At 55.5% G+C, this 24242-nt stretch overlaps 2 protein-coding genes across 3 annotated transcripts; one reads left to right on the top strand and one right to left on the bottom strand.

The window, feature by feature from the left end:
* Positions 1 to 3032: 3032 nt before the first annotated feature.
* On the bottom strand, positions 3033 to 10346 carry MPST (mercaptopyruvate sulfurtransferase). 2 transcript variants are annotated; one of them, XM_032836698.1, is made up of 3 exons: positions 10244 to 10346; positions 6409 to 7045; positions 3033 to 3595 (listed from the first exon to the last, which is right to left on the bottom strand). In XM_032836698.1, exons 2-3 carry the CDS (start codon positions 7001 to 7003, stop codon positions 3297 to 3299), a joined length of 894 nt encoding a protein of 297 aa, XP_032692589.1. In that variant the 5' UTR covers positions 7004 to 7045; positions 10244 to 10346; the 3' UTR covers positions 3033 to 3296. The 2 variants fall into 2 exon arrangements, with proteins under 2 accessions (XP_032692589.1, XP_032692590.1); XM_032836699.1 differs by having other exon boundaries at positions 10147 to 10275.
* Positions 10347 to 10525: 179 nt separating this feature from the next.
* TST (thiosulfate sulfurtransferase) lies at positions 10526 to 23131 on the top strand. The gene is made up of 3 exons (XM_032836583.1): positions 10526 to 10620; positions 11313 to 11928; positions 22669 to 23131. Exons 2-3 carry the CDS (start codon positions 11316 to 11318, stop codon positions 22965 to 22967), a joined length of 912 nt encoding a protein of 303 aa, XP_032692474.1. The 5' UTR covers positions 10526 to 10620; positions 11313 to 11315; the 3' UTR covers positions 22968 to 23131.
* Positions 23132 to 24242: the final 1111 nt, after the last annotated feature.

Raw genomic sequence — 24242 nt, 5'->3', positions numbered from 1 at the left:
CATGAACCCTCGTGGCAACGATCCAAGGAGTGAGCACATATTCCCGCGCAGCTGGTTCGACAAGGTTGGGAATTGTCCAGCGGTCCCCGACAGAGGGGTGCTCAGCAAATATTTGCCAGGTGGACAAAAATTTCATCACCCTTGTCCAGTGTGTCAAATTCCTGCCTGGAGTACACAGGGTGGGTAGTCCAGGCGCTGGCAGCCGCCGGGACGCCCCCTCCCTGCGGTTAATCATTCTGGGAGTTGAGACTTGCAAGAGGCAGGGCAGAACCCAGTCAATGCCTCAAAATTAAACAGCAGCTCTGGGAATCCTAGAAAGGCAGGGCTCAATTTCCTTTCTCCCGCCCCTGAACCATTCTCCAAACCTGTCCAGACCCATCTGGGACCTTCCCCGGGAGGAAAAGCCTCAGCTTGGATCTGCCTGGGTTCCTGGCTGGGAGGAGGACAAGGATGGGGGAAGAGAACCTAGCCAAACCCCTAGCTCAAATCTCGTAGCTCAGAGTGTCTCCTCCTTGTGGAGCTGGGAGACACTTGGCTATCTTCCCCAAGCTTGTCATTTGTGCTTCCAAACCCCAAGCGACCCTCCATTCTCTCCTTGATCCTCCAAATCTGGAAAACCACCAAACACAAGAACCCCTGGAAGGGCTTTCTAATTCCAGTTAGGCCCCTCTCTCAAACTAGCTGTGTGCCCTCAGGCAAATCACCCAACCTCTCTGAGCTTGTTTTTCTCACTTGTAGAATGAGTCTGTTGCCACTTCGAGGTCCTCCCCTCTCTGTGGAAATGACAGCACTGACCAGTTTCACTCTCTGGCTGGGAAGCTTTTTGAGGGCAGGAACACAATTCTGGTTATTTGTTGCCCCCTCTCCCCCAATGCCGCAAGTACAGGAAGCATTCAACATGCTGAATTAAGTAACAGTCCTTTTTTTTTTAAGATTTTTTATTTATTTGTCAGAGAGAGATTGAGAGAGAGCGCACAGGCAGGCAGAGAGGCAGGCAGAGGCAGAGGAAGAAGCAGGCTCTCGGCCGATCAAGGAGCCCAATGTGGGGCTCGATCCCAGGACGCTGGAATTATGACCGGAGCCGAAGGCAGCCACTTAACTGACTGAGCCACCCAGGCGTCCCAAGTAATAGTACTTAAAAAACAAACAAACAAACAAACAGGAGCACTCGAAGTTACTGTGCCCAGCAGCAAGCTCAACAGTTTTGGGGGATTCTCTCATGTAACCCCCATAGTGCTCAAGGGAAGTGAGATTCCTCCCATTTTAAAGATGAGGAAACAGAGGTTCAGAGAGGTTCAGCGGTGTCGGAGGTCGGGCAGCCTTGAACGGGGTAGCTGAGACAGGAGCCAGATCAGAGCTCATCCGCATTTGCACACAAACCCCTCTCCCTGGAGAGGCAGAGATGTTTCCCTTTCCGAGAGAGAAAAATGAGGCTTATCTGAGCATCAAAGTGGGGAGGCTTCTGGGCTGCTAAATGTAGCCTCTAGAGGAATGGGCTCGTGATGGGGGGACAAGGTCCCCTCCACGCGGGGATTCCTGTCTACACTGTCCTGACTGCTGGGCTCAACTGTTACTTGCCCCTAGAGCCGTGGTTCTCTACAGAGTGCTTTTTGCCCCTCACACCCCCCGGGATATTTGGTCATGTCTGGGGACACTTTTGGTTGTCACAACTGGCTGGTGCTCCTGGTGTCTAGTGAGTAGAGGCCAGAAACGCTGCTAAACACCCCACAAGGTACAGGATGGCCCAGGCAACAGAGAATGCTCCCCCCCACCCTGAAATGTCAGCAGGACTGGGGTGGAGAAACCCTGAGCTCGAAAAATGGGACTCTGCCGGGGCACCTGGGTGGCTCAGTCGGTCAAGCATCGGGCCCCTTGATCTCAGCTCAGGTCATGATCTCAGGGTCCAGAGATCAATCCCCATGTCGGACTCCGTGCTTGTCCCTCTCCCTCCCCCCACTTGTGCGTGCTCTGTCTCTAAAATAAATAAAATCTTAAAAAAAAAAATGGGACTCTGCCATGAGTTCTTGGTTAAATCTTCATCTGAAATCCCTTCTTCTGAAGTGTGCGTCCTTCCCATTTTACAGGTGAGGAAATGGACTTGGAGAGGTTGGGACCAACCTTAGAGCCCTCACTCAGAAAACCAGGATATTGTCCCGTTGACTCCCTCACGGCCGCGGACTTGGGAGGTGACTCAGCGTCAGAGGACGTGGGATGGGGATTGCAGGTACAGAGAAGAGTAAATTCAGAGTCAGGAAACCTGGGTCTGGTCCAGCTCTGTGGTAAACCCATCATGTGCCCTTGGGTAAGTCACTGTCTTCTCTGCTTTTGTTCTTCTGGGGTTCTCCCCAGTACCAACCGATGTTGCCTCTTTGCTACTGAGGGGTGCCTTGGGGGCTTAGAGATGGGGAGATGTGACCCAACTTCAGGCAGGGGCCACCTGGGGCTTTCTCAGACACCATGTCCATCTCTGCACAAAGGACAAATGCAAGGAGGAGGACAGAGCCTCTACAGGAGGCAAGCCTGGGGGCAGAGGTGTTCCTTTGAGCAGAAAGGATCAAACCCCCTGGCAACCCCCCCACACCCCCGCCCCGTTGTTTCAGAGGATAGCCTCCAAGTGTGGGAACCCAGGTGGCTGAACTCCAACCTGGATGAGCTTAACCCCTCTCTTGAACATGCCGGCGGGGCTGGGACAGGCCTCCTCTGTGCGGTACAGCCTCCTGCCCGTTTAGACCTATCTCTGTCTTGACATTGGAAGCATTGTGGGCCTGGGTGGGCCTATGGGTGGCACTCTAGACATATCACAGCAAGATTCATCTTAAATGGCCCGGAAGCCAGCAGAAAGACCCCCAGCATTACGCGGTGGAAGACAGTTTGCTGGGGGCACTCTGGTCACAGGAATGGAAGGGTCCTGGGGCTCCTGTCCTGCTCGGAAGGCAGGGAAGGGATCCCCAAACCCCTGAGGCTCCGCGGAGCTCCCTTTGCTGGGCATGCTGGAACCGTCGACTCATCAGGAACACCAGGCAGACCCCCAGTTAGAAAGATTTAGCCCTTGGCTATTTTATTTCCTCAACAGTGAAACAAGGGAGGGCCCCCACTTGGCATGTGGGGCAGCTGCCTCCCCCAGTGCCCACCACCACCTTCTCTCCTGCCTCCACTGGGAGCCCACAAGTCAACGGAACTCCTGGCCTCGGGGATGTCCCCCTAACGTGCCACCTGGCTCGCAGGAAGAAACGCACACTTGGTCAGAGCAGAGTCAACAAGGAGGCTGGGCAGAGCTCCCTGTGTCCTGCCTAGTCTCAGTGGGTCTTCCCCCGGCCCTCGGAGATGACTTCCTCCGGCTGGGCGCGCATGTACCACTCTACCCAGGAGCCATCGTAGATGGCCACGTCGGGTTTGCCGCAGAGGTAGGCCCCCAGAGCCACATGGCAGGCTGTGACGCCAGAGCCACATGTGGCCACCAGTGCCTGGGACAAGTCCACCTTCTTGTCCTGGAACAGACGGTGGATCTCCTCGGGGCTCTTCTCCAGGCCCTCCTTGGTCAGGAAGTCCGTGAAGGGGATGTTCACTGTGCCGGGGATGTGGCCGGGTTCGATGCCTGCAGCAGGACAGCAGGAAGGTGGGGACAAGGACAAGGGCGTATGAGAAACGGCCACTGCAGTATGAGAGCCTCCCAGGAAGCCACAGCACGGAACCCTCTCTACACGCACCGCCCCACGCAGTCCTCACCCCCAGAAAACCCAGATACCACTTACAGGCATCCCCAGTTTACAGATGGGCATGCTAAGGCTTGGTACTGTGCCAGTCCTGGCTGGAATGGGGATCTACGACTCGGACCCCACCAGAGTCTCACTCTTCCCCTGGATTCCTGATCACCCATGTGCTGAGGGCATGATGGTGGAGGGGAACAAAGATAAACAAGCCCTCCACCTGGCTAGGACTCCTTGCCTTTGCAGTAAAGGAACGGATCGGGCTGGGTGGACAGGCATGGCTGAGCCATTACACCGATGAGCGGTGTTACAAAGGCCCAAGGATGTCATGGGACATATTATAAAAGATATCAACAGAAACAATAATCCTTGAACTGAACACTTACTTTGTGCCACACACTATTCAGAGCCCCTCCACTGTATCTTCTCCTTTAATACTCCCCCAAACTCTACAGGACAGAAATGACCACCCCCGCCCCCCGCCCCCACCCTTTACACAGATGAGGAGACTGAGGCATGCAGACTCAGTTGCCCAGGTCAGAGAGGCCCCAGAGCAGGTGCTGCTAATGCCAGGCCATGGGGGCGGGGAGGCAGGGAAGCTTCTCTGAGAAGGCGCTGCGAGTGAGTAGGGGTCTGTCACATGGACAGGTCTGGACAGTGGGTCTGAGAGCACCCCAAATTAGGGAAAGGGGGAGGGAATCGGAGGAGGCAGGAAATCACATGGTGTTTAGAGGGGTTCAAGGTCACTGGGCAAAAGCACAGACACAGAGGGGCTTAAGGCCCAAGAGGAATAGCCTTGATTAAGACATAGAGCTTTTACCATGACTACAAGCAGAAACCAGATTTCCATTTTCAAAAGATCACTTCGATCATAGCACGTGGAATCTGGGCAAGGCTAGAGAGCCGTTCACTGAGAGGGTCACCCCCCTAATCACTTTGCTTTTACCATCCCCTATGAGGCAGGTGTCACTAATAGCCCCATTTTCACGCCAAGAACTGAGATTTGCAACAGAATCAACCCTCACAGCCCATGATTCAAAAATCAAGGCTGAATGCCACTGGGGTGGGGCTCTAGACTGGTGGCTTCTGTCCCGGTTTCCCCCTGCAGTGGGGAGACAATCCTCCAGGGAGCAGCGGACCCACATGAGTAGCTATTGGCAGGACTTAGCATACAGGCAGCGCTCCAGGTCCATGGGGAGGTGGGAGTGCACCGTGCCTCCCCATGAAGGTGTGGAAGCGGCTCGATGGGAGACATCACAAAGAGACCAATGCGGAGGAAGCAAGAAGAGCAAGCTCTCCAGTTGGGTTGGTCACCGTCGAGCTGGGCTGTCCCTATGCCTTGAATCCCCACCAAGCAAAGCATGCTTCCGCCTACACTACCCGACCGACGGGGCCCCTCACTGAGGGGCACGCTTGTCCAGCTCTCAGCCGGTGCAGCGGGAACAATGACCATGAGGGGATGTTTGCCACTGATCTAGATCCAGCCTTTGCATGCGCTGGCTCAGTCTAGCTCCATGATGAGCCTGCTAGGGGCATCGCATCATCACCCACTTTACAGATGAGCCCACTTTGCAGATGACCAAGCAGGACTGAGGCAGCGTTAAGCACTTCTGGGAAGAGTTATAACCACAGAAGCACACAGTCACTCTGTCACCTCCCATCTCTTCGTGCCCCTTATGTGTGAGATGGGGAGCTGAGCATTTCATCCATTTGTTCTCATTTGACATTTGACCCTCATGGTCCCCCAGGCCTGACTCAGGGGCATGGGGGAGGCAATTCAGGGACAGGCTCCCAGGGGAAGTGGCAAGTTCTTTGCATCCTCCCCAAAGAACACAGGCAGAGGAAGGGCTGGGTGATTACTGGTTGCTCACGGGAGTTAAATGAACTGCCTCAAATCCCACCCCCACCCCCCATCCCCCGCCCGGGGCTGCCTCCTGACCTAGAACAAGGTAGCCATCCTGAGACCCCGTTTCCTCCTCTGTCCAGTGAGAGCACCCACCTCTCTGAATCACTGAAAGGTTCACACCAACATGGCTATTGACCCACTCGTTTGTGGGGACCCCTGTCCCCCGATAGAGGGCTTTCCTGCAGTCTCCTTTCCTGGGGAACCAGCTCATAGGCTCGGCCCCCACTCAGGCCAGCAACTGCCTCTATTCAGTTTCTTTCCAGCCTGGGGCAGCAATCCCTCCCTCTCTCTCTTTAGTGCCCCCTCCATCCTGCCCTCTGCAAGCCTTGGTCCCTCCCAGGGACGTTCCACTCACTCCCCCGCCCCAGACTCCTCCCCTTCCTGTCTGCCTTCGTCTCCAGCAGGATGGCATACACCCGATCAAACCCCATCCCTTTGGGCTTTTCCGAAACTGGGCCTGCCTGCCACCCCTCCGATTCCGCAGAGACGCCCCTACTTCCGCAGAATCGGGGTAGGACTGTTTGGTTTCTCCCTCTTATCCAGGGAGCCCTGGGTTCCTGGTGAGTTTGGGGTAGTCACTGACCACAACACGGGTGAGGGTGGGGATGGGGCGAGTACTACTGTGCACTCTTCAGGAATAAAGCCACTGAAGCTTACGGAGGGAGGCAACTAGAACCCAAATCTCAGCCTTCCACCCCATGCGATGTCCTTTAAAGGCAAGGAAGAGGCAGAGCTCTGGGCGCACCTGGGCCCGCGCCCGAGCTGACCACCCGCCCCTTCGCGCAGGTTTGTTACCGTCTCGAGGCTCGGGCTCGGTGCCCCTGAACCGACCCGCGGCGCGGGCGTCCACCACCTGGAAGCGTCGGGATTCGAGGTTCTCCTTGATGTCCTCGTACGTCTTGATGAAGGCGGGGTCGAGCGTGGCGCGGAACTCGGAGGGCTCGGGGCGAGTTTTGCCCGAGCTCAGCGGGAGGCCCATGCGCAGCCAGTGGCGGAGGCCACCATCCAGCAGCGACACGGCCCGGTGGCCGAAGGCGCGGAACATCCACCAGACGCGCGGTGCCGCGTAGAGGCCCTGGTCGCTGGCGTCGTAGATCACGACGTGGGTGGCGGCGCCCACGCCCAGGCGGCCAGCGTACTCAGCGAAGTGCGCGGCGCTGGGCAGCATGTGGTCGTAGGGTGACGTGCGGTCGCTGCACTGGTCGATGTCAAAGAAGGCGGCGCCGGGGATGTGGCGCTCCTCGAACTCGCGTCGCGCGTCGCGACCCAGCTTGGGCAGGTACCAGGAGGCGTCGAGCAGCTGCAGGGGCTGCCCCGCGCGAGGGGCCCTCAGTGCCTCGGCCACCCACTGCGCTGACACGAGGGCGCGGAACAGCTGCTGTGGGGCCATGGTGGCGGCGGCGGCAGCGGTGGCGACACGGGGGCTGCAGGCCTGGGAGAGAGGGAGAATGTCAGGAGGGAACGGAGGAAGAGGCCGGCCGGATGGCTGGGAACCGCCTGCACCGCTGGGGCCGGCCCTAGCCCGCAGGGGCGGTGGAGCCCCGGGGAGGGCAGAGTCCAGGGAGCACAGAAAAGCCGCGGTGGTGAGCCCAGGTGAACCCAGGTGCAGACTTCGATCCGGGGGCCTCTCCTCCCCTCCCCCCCGTGAGGACACAGACACAGCACAGAGCAACAGAATGACCCTGACCCCTTCCAGGGCGCCGCCTGCCCTTCACCGCTGCTGGCTGGAGGTGAGGTGGGGAGGAGCCCCTACCTGCCTGGGCTCAAGACAGGTAGGTAGGGGCAGGTAGGGGCCAATTTTCAGCCCCTCCCCAAGATGCAGCTCTGCTTCTCCTGCCACCCAAGGTCCCTGGGTGGGATTCATTCTCTCGTTCATTCATCAAACGTTTATACAAGCAGCTTCATGGGGATAGTGGCCGGGATTTACGGACTCCTGAGCCTCATTTAATCTCACAATACCTCAGAACACACAGGACACAGCGTAGGCTCTCAATTAATTAATGGAACAAGTGGCCCCGAGAAGGCTGGCAACATTCTGTTTCACAGAGGGTGACACTGAGGGTCACGTAAGTGCACTGAGTTGGCCAAGGTTGGCGGCTAAAGACCTCACGCCAGGCAGTCGGACCCCGGACTCCACATGTTCACAGGCAAGCACTGTGCAGGCTCCGGGGGCCCTGCAAGGGCAGATTTGGCCCCTTGAGTCTGAACTTTGTCTCTGAACGTTCATACAGCGGCTACAACAGTGGCCCTGCCTCACCCCCTTTCCCCGTCGCTCCCCTGCTGGGCCAGCAGCTAAGAGTACACCAGCCCATGACAAGCCAAGTCACTGCCTTCTGGGGTCAGGATGCTCTGAACATGTTGAGTCCCTGTCCAACAGCCCCTGGTCCATTAGATGGCTTCCTGCAGGTCCAAGAAAGGTGCCCCCTCCGCCGGGGTATGTGACCAGGTGAGTGGGGTGTGAGCGGCAGGCCGGCCCCCCTTCCCCTTTCAGCAGGGCACCACCTTAAGATCCATACCCAGCAGTCCTGCCATGGTGGGGGTGGGTGGGTAAAGAACAGGTGCTTTGTGGGCCCCGCCCCAGGCTCAGCACCGCCCCAGGCTCAGCACCGCAGCCTTTAGAGTGGGTCTGTGAGGACGCCTGTTTTCTGCAGGAGGCGACTAGAGATGGGAGTGCCTTGCCCTTGCTCACACAGCTGGTCACGGGGAGCCTCGGGATCTGAAGCCAGAGCTGGGCTCCGGAGGCTGGACTTCCACCTTGTGCCCCAGCCCCTCCCACTCTCCTCTGGCTTCTAGGAAGTCACTCTACCCACACGGCCAGGCTGTGTGCTGGACACTGAGAAACTCTCGATTTTGCCGGGTCCTGCGGGTAAAGACAGGCCACAGGCCTGCTCAGAGGACAGCATCATTGAGAAAGTCTGGAGTTCAGTGTGAACACGGAGGTGCCACAACCTCAAGCCTACGGCGGGAGCAGAAGGGATGGGAAATCTTCCTGGAGAACGGTTTCAGGGACCCAGGAAACTATCGCTAGACTTTCAGGATAAGGAGGCCGCCAAGGGGGCTTTGGCTAAGGGGTGATTCCAGCATCTGTGGGTGCCCAACCTTCAGCCCTTACAGTGGAGATTAAACAATGAGTGTTGAGAGCCATCATAAGGCATTGCACTGGCTGGTTTTAATCATCATTAAAAATGGCTTAATAAAAAAGATAATAAAAATATATTTAAAAATGGCTTAAAAAATCCCATTATTTCTGAGAAGTTACTCTCACTGGTAGACTTTGAACAACAGCAGCATGTCTAGAATCTTAGTTTCAGGATTGGGTGGGACTTCAGAGGTCTGAGGTTATCCCGCAGCCCCTCCCCCCTTGATTGGCAGTTGTCCCATAGGCCTGAAGGAGGCAGAGGAGGGTCTGGGAGAGCGGGCTGTGTGTCACTGAAGGGCGCAGATCAGGGCCTTTGGGTGCTGGCTAGGCCTGGCCCCCTGCAGATGCTCTGGGATTGAAGGAATCCAGGACACACGGGACAGCCCCAGGCCCATCTCAAGAGCACACACACCTACACTAGGGGAAGCCTGGGCAGGGCCAAACACGAAGTTCAGAAGATTCTCCACGGAAATGCTTGTCAAAGTACGCATTTGCCAATCTCCTGTGAGGATATGATGACTTCAGAGTAAAAAGAATTTTTAAAGAGGGGGGATGAGAAAAGCATTCCAGGCATATGTCACACATCTGTATGCAAAACGCTGAGCAGGGAGCAGGGGTGGCCCACCAGCTTGGAGGAAACAGTTGTTCCCTTTTCAGGAATGATGTGAAGTGGTTGTGAAACACAGCCATTGTTAAAAAATGTAATGATACAAACTTACGATCAAATAGATTCATTAAAAAGAAAGGCTTTTTTTTTTTTTCTTTTTTTAAATTATGAGGCTTTGGGGGTGAGCCAGGTAAACAAAGGCAGCAGGCAGGCCACTGGGCTTCAGATCTGAGATTAACAACTGCAAGGGGGTGGGGGTCTCAATCCCACTGTGAGCCCCTGGGGTAACTCACTAGGCCTGTCTTTCTGGTCTTTAAATAAGTTTCTGGCCTGCACCGCAAAGTTGTTGTGAGAAGTCAGTAAAACCTTAGAAGCAACGTGCTCACGTAGCAGGCCTTGACCAAGGCTAGTTTCGTTTCACTCCAGCAAGTTCGCTTCCCTTGGAGCCTCTGGGTCACTTGGCATTGTCTCCCTGGGCTCTCTGTGGGGTTTTATTAGTCCTCCCCCCTCCCTCTTGCTCTCTCGGGTGACACCAGACGACCCTACCTCCCCCACCCCACCCCCCCTACCCCAGCTTCCCACCTGCCGCTCACGCCTAGGCCACGGGACAGGCCACCCCGAGCGGCCTGCGGACAGCCATGCTTAGGGCGAACCCAGGGGCGCGCCTTCCCTCCTGGACTGCAGCCCCCTACTCCGCTCAGACCCCGCGGGGGAGCCCCGCGCCGCGCACCCCAATGATCGACCCCCCCCCCCTAAAGAAAGGCAAGCGCGATGCCGCAGCAGTTACCCGGGTCTCGGGCTCCGGGCTTCCGGGATCGGTCATGGCCCCAGCGCAGGGCGCCCCCTCCCCGCGCCCGAAGCCGTCCCCTCCTCCCGCCACCAACCTGCGACCGGCCAAAGGGAGGAGACTCGGGCACAGCCCACCGCTGCGGCCACTTGGAGCCGCCGCTGCCCGCTCCTTCCACTCGCCGGCTCGGGGGGGACACCCGTGCCGCTGCGCCCCTCCCCGCGTCGGCCCCGCGCCCCCCTGGAGGGTCCCCGGGGTCGGAGGGGTGCGACGCGCTGTGGGGGGGGGGGCGGCAAGGGGCGGGCGCGGCGGGGCGGCGCGGCGCGAGGTCGGGGATCTGCCGGACGGCGCGCCGTACCCCCCTCCGGCGGCCGCGCGATGGTGCAGGCCTGCCAGGGAGGTGTGGGCTCCGGGTTTGAACCAGCCAACTTCTCCAGCGGTCAGGGACCAGCGCCAGGGCGGCGGCGAGGGCGAGTGAGTGCGGCCGGGTGGGGCGGCGGCCAGGCGCCCGGGCTGCTCGGGATTGGGCCACCGGTCTGGCCCCTGCGACCTCGGGAAGGGTCCCCCCGGCGAGAGCGGGGCAGGGTGCCCGGGGAACCTCGGACCCAGCAGGGGCAGAGGGCACCGAGCTGGGGCTGGGCGCGGGCGTTCTGGAGGCGGGCGAGCTCTCCCGGGCTGCTGAGATTGGCCGTGGGGGGCTCGCCAGAGGTTCGGGCGAGCGCGTGGGCGAGCCGCAGCGACCCCTCCCCCGGGCTCCCTCTCCTCTCCCCTCCCAGCCAAGGGGGTTCCAAGTTCAACCGGTCCCCTCTCCCCCGTCCTGGGCATCTTTTCGCCGCTCTTTTCTGTCAGGATCCCGAGGACGAGAACCCTAGCTCCCGGGACCCGGCGCCCTCCCCGCCAGCTCCCGCTTCTGGGGCGCTCCGAGGCTCGCGCCCCGCCCCCTTTTGCGCGGGGCGGGGCCCCAGGGAGGGGCGGAGCGGCCTTTCCTGGGGGGAATGGGCAGACCTTTCCCGCAGCGTGCCTCGGGCGCCGCGGCCGGGTTGCTGGGCTGCAGCAAACACACCATCCCCCGGGGAGTGCGGTGGGGGAAAAGCTCCTCCCAGACCCCGCCCCGCTGTACACCCGGACCTCATGCCGCTCTCTTTCCTGGTTTCCACCCGCGCCAGGTGATGCGCAGAGCTGAAACCATGGTTCATCAGGTGCTCTACCGGGCGCTGGTCTCCACCAAGTGGCTGGCGGAGTCGGTTCGGGCTGGCAAGCTGGGGCCGGGCCTACGGGTGCTGGACGCGTCCTGGTACTCGCCGGGCACCCGCGAGGCCCGCAAGGAGTACCTCGAGCGTCATGTGCCCGGCGCCTCCTTCTTTGATATAGAGGAGTGCCGGAACACAGAGTCGCCCTACGAGATGATGCTGCCCAGCGAGGCCCACTTCGCCGACTACGTGGGCCGCCTGGGCATCAGCAACCAGACGCACGTGGTGGTGTATGACGGTGACAACCTGGGCTGCTTCTACGCGCCCCGGGTCTGGTGGATGTTCCGTGTGTTTGGCCACCGCACCGTGTCGGTGCTCAACGGCGGCTTCCGAAACTGGCTGAAGGAGGGCCTCCCGGTGACATCGGAGCCCTCACGCCCAGAGCCGGCCGTCTTCAAAGCCACCCTGGACCGCTCCCTGCTCAAAACCTACGAGCAGGTGCTGGAGAACCTCGAGTCTAAGAGGTTCCAGCTGGTGGATTCACGGTCCCAAGGACGGTACCTGGGCACTGAGCCAGAGCCCGACGCAGTAGGTAGGTGTCCTGGGGGGTGGGTGGCTCCCGGGGAGTGATGCCCCCATGGAATGATAGGGAGTAAGGATGTCTGGGACCTCTCCAGGGGTTGACTTCAGTCTCCCCCACCCCACCCCATAGGTAGGTCCCGGTCTGCATCTGTGAAATGAGAGAGCAGAGCCAAAGCTAAGAGCTATTTCTGCTTTGATGCGCAAGGACCTACCTCTGTTCCCATAGCCGCATGCTAACAAGCAACCTAGCATCCCTATGGGGTGGCATCAGCAGAGGTGACCGGTGACATCTCCACCCACATCCATGCCCAGGCATGGCTCCTGGACATGCCCAAAGGTGTGTTCATGAGCTCACACATGTGTCTCTGTACAGAGGCTCTCAAGGACACCTAGCTTCCTAGGGCCTCCCGTAGTTTCCCAGAAAACCCGCCTAGACATCAACAATGCCCTGCCGGCAGCACCCCCCACCCCGCTTCCAGCTCCCTCGACCCCCTGACCTTTCCAAACAGCTGCAGCCTGTTTGCAGAGCTATAAAATTAGCTACTATTTCATGCTAAGCCCTCAACACCTCATTAACTCATCCAAGAAAGCTTATAATACGCCATGTTAGAGAGGAGGAAACAAAGATGGGAGGACCTTCAGTTACTTGCTCAGTTAAGTGGCAGAGTTGAGATTTAACCCAGTGCTGACTAGTTTCATACTAATGCTCCAAACCAGGCATCCACAGGGAGATGGCTCTTCCTGTCCTGTGCACAAAGGGGAGGCGGGGAGGGTTCCACATTGCTGGGGGTGGGGGGAGTCTCAGGAGAGGAAGTGCTGAGTTCTAGAACCTCCTAACAGAGAACCTTAGAAGTCTCACCATCACCCTGGCTGGGTTTCCTGCCTCACTGCTGTGGGAGCCACTCCAGGCTGACCCGAGCCCTGGGAGTGGCCAACACCTCCCAGCTCTGTGCTCTGTCCTTGGGCACGGTCTGCAGAACCTAAGTCCAGTGCAACATTTTTCCTAACTTGTTGAAAAATTACTCTTCCTGTCTGTGCCTCTGAGGGAGAGGATGCTGTGAAAACAGTTCTGGACATTCTTATACTGGAGGTCCTGAGAGGTCACCTCATCGGACAGAAGGGAAACTGAGGCACACAGAGGAAGTGGCAGGTCAAGGCCCTGTGGCTAGTTCATGGCACAGCTATGGCTCTCCCCAGGCCCCATGTGTTTCCTGCCCCTGTTGCTCTCTGGAGGCCTGGAGTTGAAGAATCAGAGACTTCCAGCACGTTCCTCCACAGACCCCCTCCTGGCCTTGGTCCAAGATGCCTTCCCTTGTTGGAACTTACGCTGCCATCATGGGGAGGAATGGTAGAGTTGTTTCCCTTAGCTCCTTCTTGGCTTGCCCTGAGCAAGCTGGAAATAAGCCAAGAGGGTCAGACCCCATCTCCTCACTCCTATTTTAGGATGAGGGCACTGAGGCTCAGAGAGGGGTCCCTCCCTATCCCCCTTCTCCCTACCTCCTACCGCCTCCAGATCCCGTCCCAGGGAGCATGGATGCTTCCTCCTGGGAGGTCAGCCCCTGCTCTGTGGTGAGACCTCAGTCAATTCCTTGACCTCTCTGCGTTCCCCTATTTTAAAACAAGAAGAGGAATGCCAGCCTTGCCCACCTGGCTGTGTATTTATTTAAATGCAGCAGTGGCTGGAAGGGTGTTTTGAGAAAGGTAGAAGCCGTGTGGAGGGCTGGGCCGTCTAGAAAGTTTGGGCGTGGCACTTCTTCCCTAAAAGGCTTTGCTGGCCTCCCGGAACAACATGTTTTGGGAGCACGGAGGCACGTGGGGCTCTCTGACTTCATGGTGCCCAGCTTGGCGTGGGGTCAGCGGTCTAGATGGAAGCCCCAGGGGCTGTGTGGTTGGCAGAACGTCCTGGTAGAGGAGCTGGGAGTGGGCCTTAGACTCCCGATGGCTGCTTCCTGCTGACACCGAGACAAGCACCTTCCCCAGCCCCAGCTTTATGCCCCAGTGCCTTTGGTCCTGTTTGTGAGAAGCCCAAGGTGAGAGACAGATCTGAGTTGCATCCTGCACTGGGCAACTGAGGGCAGGCCCTTTCCTCCTTAATGAAAGGAGCATGCTCACCTTCTAGAATGCTGGGGGAAGCCAGCAGAGCAGGTGGCAGGCAAATGCAACCAGGGTATGTATAAGCCCTGTTCTCTTTTCCTCCCACCTCTGCCTTGAGGGCAAGGAGGGTGAAGAGGGAGGAGACTGACCCCCTCATGGGCACTTTCAACTGCAGAATGTTTGTTTCTTGCATATTCTTTCCTTGATGCCACCCTGTGCTGGGAGGAACGTGGGAGTTAGGACCGATCCCACTTTGCAGGTGGGACAGGGGAGGAGAAGGTTCTCTAAGGAGGCAGAGTGGCCAAGATTTGACCCTAGTCGGCAGACCTCAAAGTGAGGCCGTTTCCCAAGGCCACTGCTGTGTAAGCGAACACAGGGCCTGGCGGGGAAAGGTCACAGCCTCACAGTGTAGTGTTGCTTCATGGGGTCCTGGGGCCCCTCTGCCTGTGTCTCTCCCTCCCCGGAGCTGAGGGCTGGTGTAGGATGGGGGCAGGAGGGGTGCTGAGCTGCCTCCCAGTGGCCCAGAGCTGCCCACTGGGGCATCCCGCCCTGGATTGCTTTGTATCTATAGGAGGAAAGCAAGAAAGAGTCAAACCGGTTTTCCTGGCCTGGAAAACCCACACCGATCAGCGGCCTGAGAGATGTCAGCTCACCCCGCCACCCCCTACTGAGGATAGTTCACAGCCTCCTCAGGAGCTGGGAGCTTCCTGGGGTAATCTGAACCGGCCCCAGGATGCCGAGGGCGGGGAAAGACCAAGGAAAGAGCAGGCCACCCCAGGTCGGTTGGTGGCAGGTTTAATAAGGGAACTTAAGGGCTGGTCTTGGGTGGCCGGCTGCAAGATGAGATTTCCACACCCGCCTGCCAGATCTTGAAAGCTTATACGGAGGCCTTAACTGGGGTCAGTCCCATACACGCTGTCCAGCTGGTCTCAGAACCACGTTCAAGGCTGTGTCCTTGGGGCAGCCTCTGGGAGCGGGGAAGACAAGCAGAAGTCACATTCCAAGGATGGGAGGGGGAAAGGACTCTCCAGTTACCCCAGTCCAGCTCATGGGTCAACTGGTGGTTATGTCCTCTCCACGACCTCTCCCCCCAAATTCTACTCCTCATGTAGGCTCCTAGGACCTGTCACACCTGTCACCCCCACCCCCACTTCTGCACTGTGCCCTGAACAGTCAGCAAGAGGCTTTATGAGCATGCTGGTGGCTCCCTTGGTGGCTCTCTATGTTGGAGGCAGAGGCCACAGCAAGAGAAAACACGGGCACATACAAGAGAAAACACAGAGTCAGACAGTGCTGCCCCCATCAGAGGTTACATTTTCCATCAAGAGCCCCATGATCCAAACCATTGATTTATGAAGTCCCCTGACCTGGGAGTCGGATCATTCACGGCCTTCCCTTATTTTCTCAAGTGACTTATTATTTTTTTTTTTTAAAGATTTTATTTATCTCAGAGAAAGTAAGAGAGAGAGAGTACAGAGGGAGAGGTAGCCTCCCTGAGCAGAGAGCAGGAAGCCTGACGGGCTCGATCCCAGGACTCCGAGACCGTGACTCGAGCTGAAGGCAGACGCTTAACCCACTGAGCCACCCAGGTGCCCCTGTCATATGGCTCAGTAAAGGTGACATAATAGACTCATCAGATATGAACACGGCAGCATTCTGTTTGGATAACGGCACAGGTGGCTCCTTACCCGGCAGTGATGGTGTCTAAGACCATCCTGCTTTGGAGGACAGCTTTTCCTGCTGAGGATAGTTTGGTGTTCAGTAAGGACAGGTGTCGTTGGCCGTCATTTGAGGCTTGCTGGGTGAATCTCGTTTGGGCAGGATGGACAGCCCGGGCCCCCCACCTCGTCCCCTCTTCCGATGATGCTGTTCTGCTCCAAGTGTAATGCATTTTAGCAGGTCCGCCTTCTGGCAAGACCGTGAGATCCCCACGAAGAGGGAGCACTTCCCCTCTCACCCAGGCCCCTGAATGGGTGGGGCATCCTGGTGGGGTGTCTCATTGCAAATTCCAGCAGATGACACCTCGCCCACGTGTGCTGGGCTCTGTTCTCAGCAGCACAGCACATCGATCTGCAGGGAGCAGGACAATGGACATCTCCCTCCACTTCCATGCATTTATAGCGCTGGGTATCTGGGCGAGGGTCCCCAGTCTGGGTAATGGAGCAACAGGCCCTGCTAGTTCATTGTTCATATGTAGGAAAGCCTGGGACACGGCTTTAAATGACCCCCAGCCCAGGTGGTTTTACCCGGGAATAATTGAATCTGCTGCTTTAATATTCATTTTTCCTTTTTATCAGCCGACATGCTGGCAGGTTATAGGAGAGATGGGGACCTCCATTCTAGGTCGTGTTCTTTTGCCCAGTTTTGCAATAAGACCCCCAATCGCTGTCTAGTCAATGAGGGTAGCTAAACACCACGTTCTGCTTCTCTAATCCCCTTGTGGTGGCAGCCTGGTTCGTAGTCACCAGGGAAGGCTGGGGGTAGACCAGATGTGGTATCCACGCAAACCGGGCATAGGGGAGAGGGAGTAGCATAACCGATCTGCCAATCGGTCACCAGTTAGGAATTCTGGTGAATGGCCCCAGGCCCCTTTGCCAGTTGCCTTGTGTGTCATTTACAAGACACAGGACATGCTGTCACTGCATTAACCAAGTCACTCTATGTCAGGGTCAAGCCAGCATCCTTGGCTATATGCCAACCCACCTGGACGCGATGCATCGTTCCATGCTTCCAACCTGTTCTATGTCCTGTGGAGCCAGTCGATAGGGATCATACCTGGGCTGGGGCATCGGTTTCTTGACTGCCAAGGGGTGGGTGTCAGTGCCTCATGAGCTGGGAATTGGAAACATGAAGACTGTCTCAGACTCCTGCAGGCAAGCCCAAATATCCCTCATCTATCCTGACCCCATAAGGGCCCACTCATGGTCATCCACCCCTCAGCTCCCCATTGCCCAAACTATAGCATTAATGTGGTTAAAGACCAGGGCTCAGGAGTGACTACGAGCCCACTGGCTGCCGTGACCGCTTCCTCTCTGAGCGTCTCCATCTGGAGGTGCGCTGTGGGCACTGTTAGGAGCCTGTGTTCTATGGGGGCACACAGAGGTTTGGCCCCCATCCAGAGCTAGGACCAAAATCTTAGGGGTACTCCCTCCTGTTGTCTCTGCCGCAGTGCCTGACCCCTATCTCCCAGAGTCCCAGACTTATTCACTCCAATGAGAGCCTTGCTTCGGAAATGCCCAGAGACTGACCATGTCATTAGTATTTTTACCTTCTCCCTGATCCCCAGTCACCATTTCTTTACCAGGTGGCAGAAGGGACAGCAGCGCTGTCCTCAAAAACCCTACCATCCCTACAAAGGCCTATAGCTCTTTCGTCTTCTCGAGGGTTGGAAGGACCCATATCTTACCAGTCACAACATCGAGGAAGAACTGTGTCTTCCCTAAGCAAACGACTCCCAAAAACTTGATCACAGTGCCTGGGCCTTGAATCTTCTGCAAGTTCACCACCATTCTTCCCACACAGATGTTCAGCAAAGCCTACAGCATGTCCCGCCGCAGATGAAAGTTTGCTCACGTTAATATTACAGCGTCAATGTAATGGGCGCATTTTACTGATGTGAGGAAGGAGAGTAGGGACAGTTCTCGGAATACCATCCCGTGTAATTAATCCTTACTCAGGTCACTGGTATGATCTTTATTCGTCCGTCTTGCCTGTGAATCTCACTAAACAGGAGACCCCTTTGCAGGAAATGCTCCAATGAGAATTCATTCTCATGCAACTGACAAGGGAATGTGGTTATTTTTGTGATAGATATTTTAAAGTAAAAACCAAGATTATGGTTGGTAACATGATACCAGGACATATCAGATTTTTAGGAATTTTATATACTTTCTGGAACACTCTTATTAGTAACTTATAAATAGTTCCTAAGGAAGGATGAGCATTACTTCCAACTGACGATACTCCCCATGTAATTTAACATATGAAATGTCTGATTAGTTTAATACTTCTCTCTTACAAGAAGAAAAAAAAAAAAACGAATCTTTCGAGCCTATCCAGGAAAATCTCCAAGTTAGTTCAAGATCAGTAAGGCTTCATTTAGAGTTTGATTTGGGGGAAGTTTGGCAAAAATACCATAAGATTTTAAAATACATGCTCTTGTAGGATCACGGATGGTTGTGAAGCAACATTCAGTTATCCATTTAACCAAAATGACAATTAAAGCCTTCAAAGGCAAATAGGGAAATTGCATAGTTGTAAAAAAACAAACAAACAAACAAACAAACAAACAAAACAAAAAAAAAAACGAACACTGAGCTCTTTTAAGAGAGAAGACTTTGTTTTCTTAGGTAATCAAAGACCTGGTAAAGACTGCATGAAACTTAGAACTTACTTTGATAAAACACAGAATCTTTGTTTTCTAGGTAGGTTACCTAAAAGGCAAGGAAAAAACTTTCACGATCCCATCAAGAACAGACCAATCATCCAAGAAAACTTTATCCATTATAGCAGATGAGAGAAAATTAAATTTCAATTTCACATGAGTTCACTTTGATACACAGTTTATTTTAAAGCTAATTAAATAGTGACCTTTTACAGATTAATTTTGGTAATAACTTCAGGAGGTAGAAAAAGTATATATTAACATATAGGCCTATGTAAACATACAGACAGAGATCCCATAACTTAGCCCTCGATAAGTCATCCTGGGGAGATGTGGGCTAGTCTTGGACAAGGGACGTTCTAGAACAGTCTGTACCCCCCCAACCCCCAGATTTTTTGCTACAGTCTCTGGGTACTGTTTTGGTTATCTCCTGGGGTGTTTACATTTCAAAGACATAAGATTTGCAACTTTGGGTTTAATTTTCCCTAGGTTTAGGGGCAATTGCTATTTAAAATGTTCCTTTGTATTAGGGGCAGGAAGACATGAGGGATCTCCACTTCCCTCACCCATAGCATCCTCTTCATTCCCGTTGCTGCTTGTCTGGCAATCCACCTCTCAGTCCCCTAATCACAAGCTTCTTTTGTCACAAGCTCCTGTGTCTTAATCCACAGCATCTCATGCCTTCTTCACCTTGCAAAAAAAAAAAAAAAAAAAAAGAAAAAGGTGTACCAAGGTTTCCAGCCGATTTCTACTCTCCTGCTTGAAGCCAGCAGAGTAGTGGACACCTGCACGGCCTTCTCTAACTTCAGCTCTTCTTCCAACTTTTTTTTTTTCTTTTCTAAGATTTTATTTATTTATTTGACAGAGAGAGATCCCAAGTAGGCAGAGAGGCAGGCAGAGAGAGGGGAAGAAGCAGGCTCCCCACTGAGCAGAGAGCCCGATGTGGGGCTCAATCCCAGGACCCCAGGATCATGACCTGAGCCGAAGGCAGAGGCTTTAACCCACTGAGCCACCCAGGCACCCCTTCTTCCAACTTTCTAACTTGACTTTGAGCCTCTGGCTGGGCACCAGCGTCCTGCTGAACCACTCCCAGTAGAGGCCAGTGCCCTGTGACAACCGTTCATTTCTCTGCCGCAGTGCTGTGCACAGTGTCTCAAGCACAGGAAAGCAGCCAGAGTTTTTGGGGGGCATCCCTGGCCTCACGCAGGGGTCCATAATCCCCTAACATATGAGCCACCCCTCCCCACATAGGGGTCGCTGGCCGATGTAAGGTTTCCTTCACGGATGCCTCTTTCCCAAGCCCCACTTTTTTAGTCTCCTGGCTGGCTGGCCAACTTTTAGTTCCCAGCCTCTCTGGGGTAATCTGAAACCAGCCCCAGAGGCAGAGGGCAGGGAGAGGCTGAAGAAAGGGGCAGGCCACTCCAGATCACTGGGTGGCAGGTTTAATAAGCAAGGGAACTTACAAGGCTTGTTTTGGCTGGCCATACCATGAGATTGCCACACCCACCCACCAGATCCCAACAGTTTATACAGACGCCTTAACTGGGGTCGGTCCCATACACACTGTCCAGCTGGTCTCAACACCACATCACTATCGCAAGGCCAAGTCCTTGGGGCAGCTTCTGGGAGTGGGGAAGGCAAGCAGAATGTGCACTCCAAGAGCAAGGAAGGGGGAGAGGAACCTCCAGTGGCCCTGGTCCAGCTCCTGGGTGAACCAGCGGTCACGTCCTCTCGATGACCTCCCCCCACCACTGGCATCTTCTTGGCCAAAGCTGGAGTACAAACTCCCAGGTCTCTGAACAGGAGGAACCTGAGAGTTCATCTTATCCATTTCCCTGCCTCAGTTCCCTTTTCTAGACAGGCTCAGGGTAGCCCAAGAACACAGGTTTTAGGGTCAGACAGACCTGACTTCACCTCACACACCTGTGTGTCCTAAGCCAAGTTTCCTTTTGTTCCATCAGAGCTGGGAGGATCATCCAGCTTTGTGAGGATTTGGGAAGACAAAGCTCTTGAGCTAACCCTTTGTCTGGTGCCTGGTGCCAGAGGTCTGAGCATGGTGGCCTGCCTGCTGGCAGGGGTGAGGGGGTGGCAGAAAGCCTTGAAATTGCAGTGGAGGTCAGAGTTGTGGGGAAAGCAGCGGGAACCCCCACTTCTGGGCCCGCATGCCTTGCCTTCGGCTGGCTGTTCTCCAAGGTTCTCCGGGCTAGGTTCATCTTGGCCCTTGTCACGCACGGGCGGTCAATGCCTGCTCATTGAAATTCCTCAGACAGGCCCTGAGCCCTCTCTGGCAGAGGTGAGAGGAGGACCCCTGCCTCCTGAGGCTGGCCCAGTTTTGGGAAGCCCGCATCACAGAAACCCCCCACCCCGACTTCTTTGCTCCCAAGAGGTGCCTTTTAGAAAGCAGTGAAGCTGTTTTCATCAAGGATGGGAGGAAAGGAACAAAACAACATTCAGAACTTAACAAACGCTTGCACTTTCAAATGCACTTAAATTCAGCCCACTGCCCGGATGCCGAAAGATTTTTAAGTTGGTTGTCTTGGCAAAGGATGCCTTTGAAGCCTACAGATCTGTTGTTCCTCATTGGTAGGGCCAGCGAACATCCAGGCTCAGATTAAAATTTCCAGACACAAAAGAGGAAATGACAGCAGGAAGAAATCACTGCAGTTTCTAAGTTAGGACATCTGTTTAATTAAAGGATCTCTTGACTCATGTCCGTGAATTTGGCAAGCCTCTTTGGCTTCAGGGTCCCGGGACTGGGATGTTGCTGGCATGTTGTACCCCGACTGTGCCCGGGGTTACTAGGGGCTTCTACCTACCATAGCTAGTCTTCTCCATAAGGCTGAGAGGTAGATGGGGTTATCTCCCCCATTTCACAGATGAGAAGACTGAGGCTCAGGGATTCAGGGCCTCCTGGCTACACCCTGCCCCAGTGTGTGCTTTGGTCCTGTCCTCTCCCTCCCACTGCTGCCCATCCTGGTCCTGCCCTGTCCCATAGTCCAGGTTTAAGGGACGTAGTGGGGAATTTTGGAGGAAGGGGAGCCCAAAGAGATGCTCAACTCTGTCTTGGGCCCCACTCCCCATATCCAAAGTCTGCCAGGGTGTGGGGTGCTTGAGGGAGAGAGGAGCAACCTTTGGCATGCTCAGGGTGGGACCGAGACCTTGGTCTTGCAGGCAGCTCCCCCTCTGGCCTTGGCCCAGAACTCTTAGCTCCTGCAGACTGTTCTGAAACCAGATTTGGCAGAGGAGAGACCATTCCAGAATTGACCCTGGAGCCAGCTCAGACCCCCACTCTACTTCTATCCAAGACTTTCAGCTAGGAAGGCCCAAAGGGACCACACTGCCCCCACCCCTTCCCTCCCCCGGGGTGGGTCGTGAAGTGACGGGAGCATCAGCATCTGAGCATGGATGGACCAGGGTCAGCAGCTGGTGCTTTGCTCCTTAAAATAGCCTGGGCCCATGGAGACTCTAGGCCCATGGAGACTCTCATTCCCATTTTACCCCTGGGGAAACTGAGGCTCAGAGAGGTGACATGGCTTGCTTAAGATCACCCTTCTGGTAAGTAGCCGAGCTGGGATTCGATTATGTCTAGCAGCAGGTCACATTTTCTTTAACAGGAACATCAGAGGACTTGGTGTAATCCTGGGTCTGCCTTTGCCTCCCCATGTGGCCTTAGGTGAGCCATTTCATGCTGCCAAACCTCTGTGTCTATATCTGTAAAATGGACATTCTATTTTATGCATTTATATTATATTAATGAATCGTGTGGTTATCCATCTAGCATCTGCCTTCCTTGCTAGACTGTAATCTTCCCGAGAACCTGGACCATGTCCACCGCTGTGTTCTTAGCAATTGGCCCCGGCACGAAGCATTTGCTTCTCAATAACCCTATGAGATAGGTATGTAGCATTGAGCCCATTCTACAGATGAGAAAACCAATTCAGAGAAGGGAAGCATTTGCCCAAGATAGATGTTAATAAAAAGGCCAGTAAATGGCAGAGCTGAGACTCATCCCTGTCCTCTCAAGCAGGGATGATGTTGGACATCCCAACCTCACGGCAGGTTTTGGGGGAGGGAGCCCTTCGCCTTGAGTCTCCAGCATTCCGTGGGGGCTGGGCCAGGATTCAATTGAACTCTGAGAAGGGCAAAGGTGTTCTTTTGTGTGTGAAGCTCCCTATCCTTATGGCCATGGCCCCAGTGGTTCCCACCCCCTTTCCCCCCACCCCCTTTCCTGCTCCTAAACCTGTCCTTCCCTCTGTCCTCTGCCGCGCCCAGGACTGGAACCGGGCCACATCCGCGGCTCAGTCAACATGCCGTTCATGGACTTCTTGACCGCGGACGGCTTCGAGAAGACCCCAGAGGAGCTGCGTGCTATGTTCGAGGCCAAGAAGGTGAACCTAGCGCAGCCCCTCATTGCCACCTGCCGGAAGGGAGTCACTGCCTGCCACATCGCCCTGGCCGCCTACCTCTGCGGCAAGCCGGATGTGGCCGTCTACGATGGCTCCTGGTCCGAGTGGTTCCTCCGGGCACCCCCGGAGACGCGTGTGTCCCAGTGGAAGCGCGAGAAAGCCTGAGTGGTGGGCCTCCTCGCTGGCAGGCAGCCCCCATCTGTTTAGTGACCGCAGCCTGACATGTCGTGTGTACCTCTTTAGCAAAGGACACTGACCGGGTTTTAGAATCGCTATGTAGAGCTTTCCTTTCCCTCCGAAACACTGGAATAAATTGCCTTTTCTGAGTAGCTGTGTTTGCCTGCCTCTCCCTGGGTTTCACAACAGTGTCCCATATGCCCAGCTCCTTCATGTTCCTTAGAACCCACCAAGGCCACAAACCTCCAGAGCGGCCCCTCGCTGGGGAGGCCACACTGAGCATGCCACCCTATTATTTCATTCTGGCAAAGGAAGCCACCTGTTGTCCCATGTCTGGTATAGCATACTGGGACCTACCTGAAAGGGGGATGGAGAAGGTGGAGAAAATTGAAACAGCAGGCTGGGGTGCCAGCCGTTCCTGCTGTAGGTGGAGGAGAAATAAGGTGGGGGACATCCGGGCTTCCAAAGCAGTGTCCCCCAATACAGGCCCTGGGGCCTCTCGGAAGAGGCAATGCTCAGAAGCAAGCCTGAGGAAGATGACCTCCTCCTGGGGTGTCCTTCCTGGCTCACACCTGACCCTCCAGGGAACACATGAAGAGAGCCTGGAGAAGCAGCCTTAGCCCTGGGAGAAGGTTCCAGAGCCCTGGCACTGGGAAGCTCTGGTAGAAGACAGGACCCACGTGGCTGGATTTTGAGTTTCCTAAAAACAGGCTTTCTGAGCCTTCCTTTGGGTCCATGTGTTGGGGGGGCCCATAGCTGATGTACTGAATTAAGAAGTATCAGGTTACGATCTGCTGTATGAGGGGGCACAAGCCACCCCCCACCCCACAGGGTGGGCAGGTAGCCCCCTCAGCATCCGAGTTCCCACTTGGGAATGTGAAAACCCTGGGTTTATTCTGACGGAAGACGCAGTTTCAATAGAACCGCACAAAAGAAGGTAAGTCACAAGATTTATCACTTATAGATCCCAGACGTGGGTGGGGGGTGACAAGCAAGGGGAGGGCAGTCCTCTGTCCCCGGTCACGCATGAGCAGGAGAGACGAACAGGGAGCCTATTACTCATAAGGCGGTTAGGACCGAGGGCACTGACTTTCCACAGGCTCAGCTCAAAATGCTTATTTTACTGGGCGCCCTGGGAAAGACAAAACTGGAATTTGAGATGAAATCCTAAGCTCGGGCCCTTGTCTACATCGAGTCTGGGCACAAAGAGGGTCATCCCATTGTCAAATGTCTGGGCAGTGCCCTAGGAGGGCTGTTTTCCCA

Source organism: Lontra canadensis, unplaced genomic scaffold, assembly GCF_010015895.1.
Source record: "Lontra canadensis isolate GAN:19392208 unplaced genomic scaffold, GSC_riverotter_1.0 scaffold93, whole genome shotgun sequence".
Lineage (NCBI taxonomy): Eukaryota > Metazoa > Chordata > Mammalia > Carnivora > Mustelidae > Lontra > Lontra canadensis.
This window is presented reverse-complemented; position numbering and strand designations above follow the sequence as displayed.

Coding starts and splice junctions, on each gene's coding strand:
- MPST (XM_032836699.1), bottom strand. CDS start 10,182: ATGACCGATCCCGGAAGCCCGGAGCCCGAGACCCGG. Junction 7,046..10,146: donor GCCCGGAGCCCGAGACCCGG/GTAACTGCTGCG, acceptor CCTCTCTCCCAG/GCCTGCAGCCCCCGTGTCGC. Junction 3,596..6,408: donor CGAGCCCGAGCCTCGAGACG/GTAACAAACCTG, acceptor GTCCTGCTGCAG/GCATCGAACCCGGCCACATC.
- TST (XM_032836583.1), top strand. CDS start 11,316: ATGCGCAGAGCTGAAACCATGGTTCATCAGGTGCTCTACCGGGCGCTG. Junction 11,929..22,668: donor GCCAGAGCCCGACGCAGTAG/GTAGGTGTCCTG, acceptor TGCCGCGCCCAG/GACTGGAACCGGGCCACATC.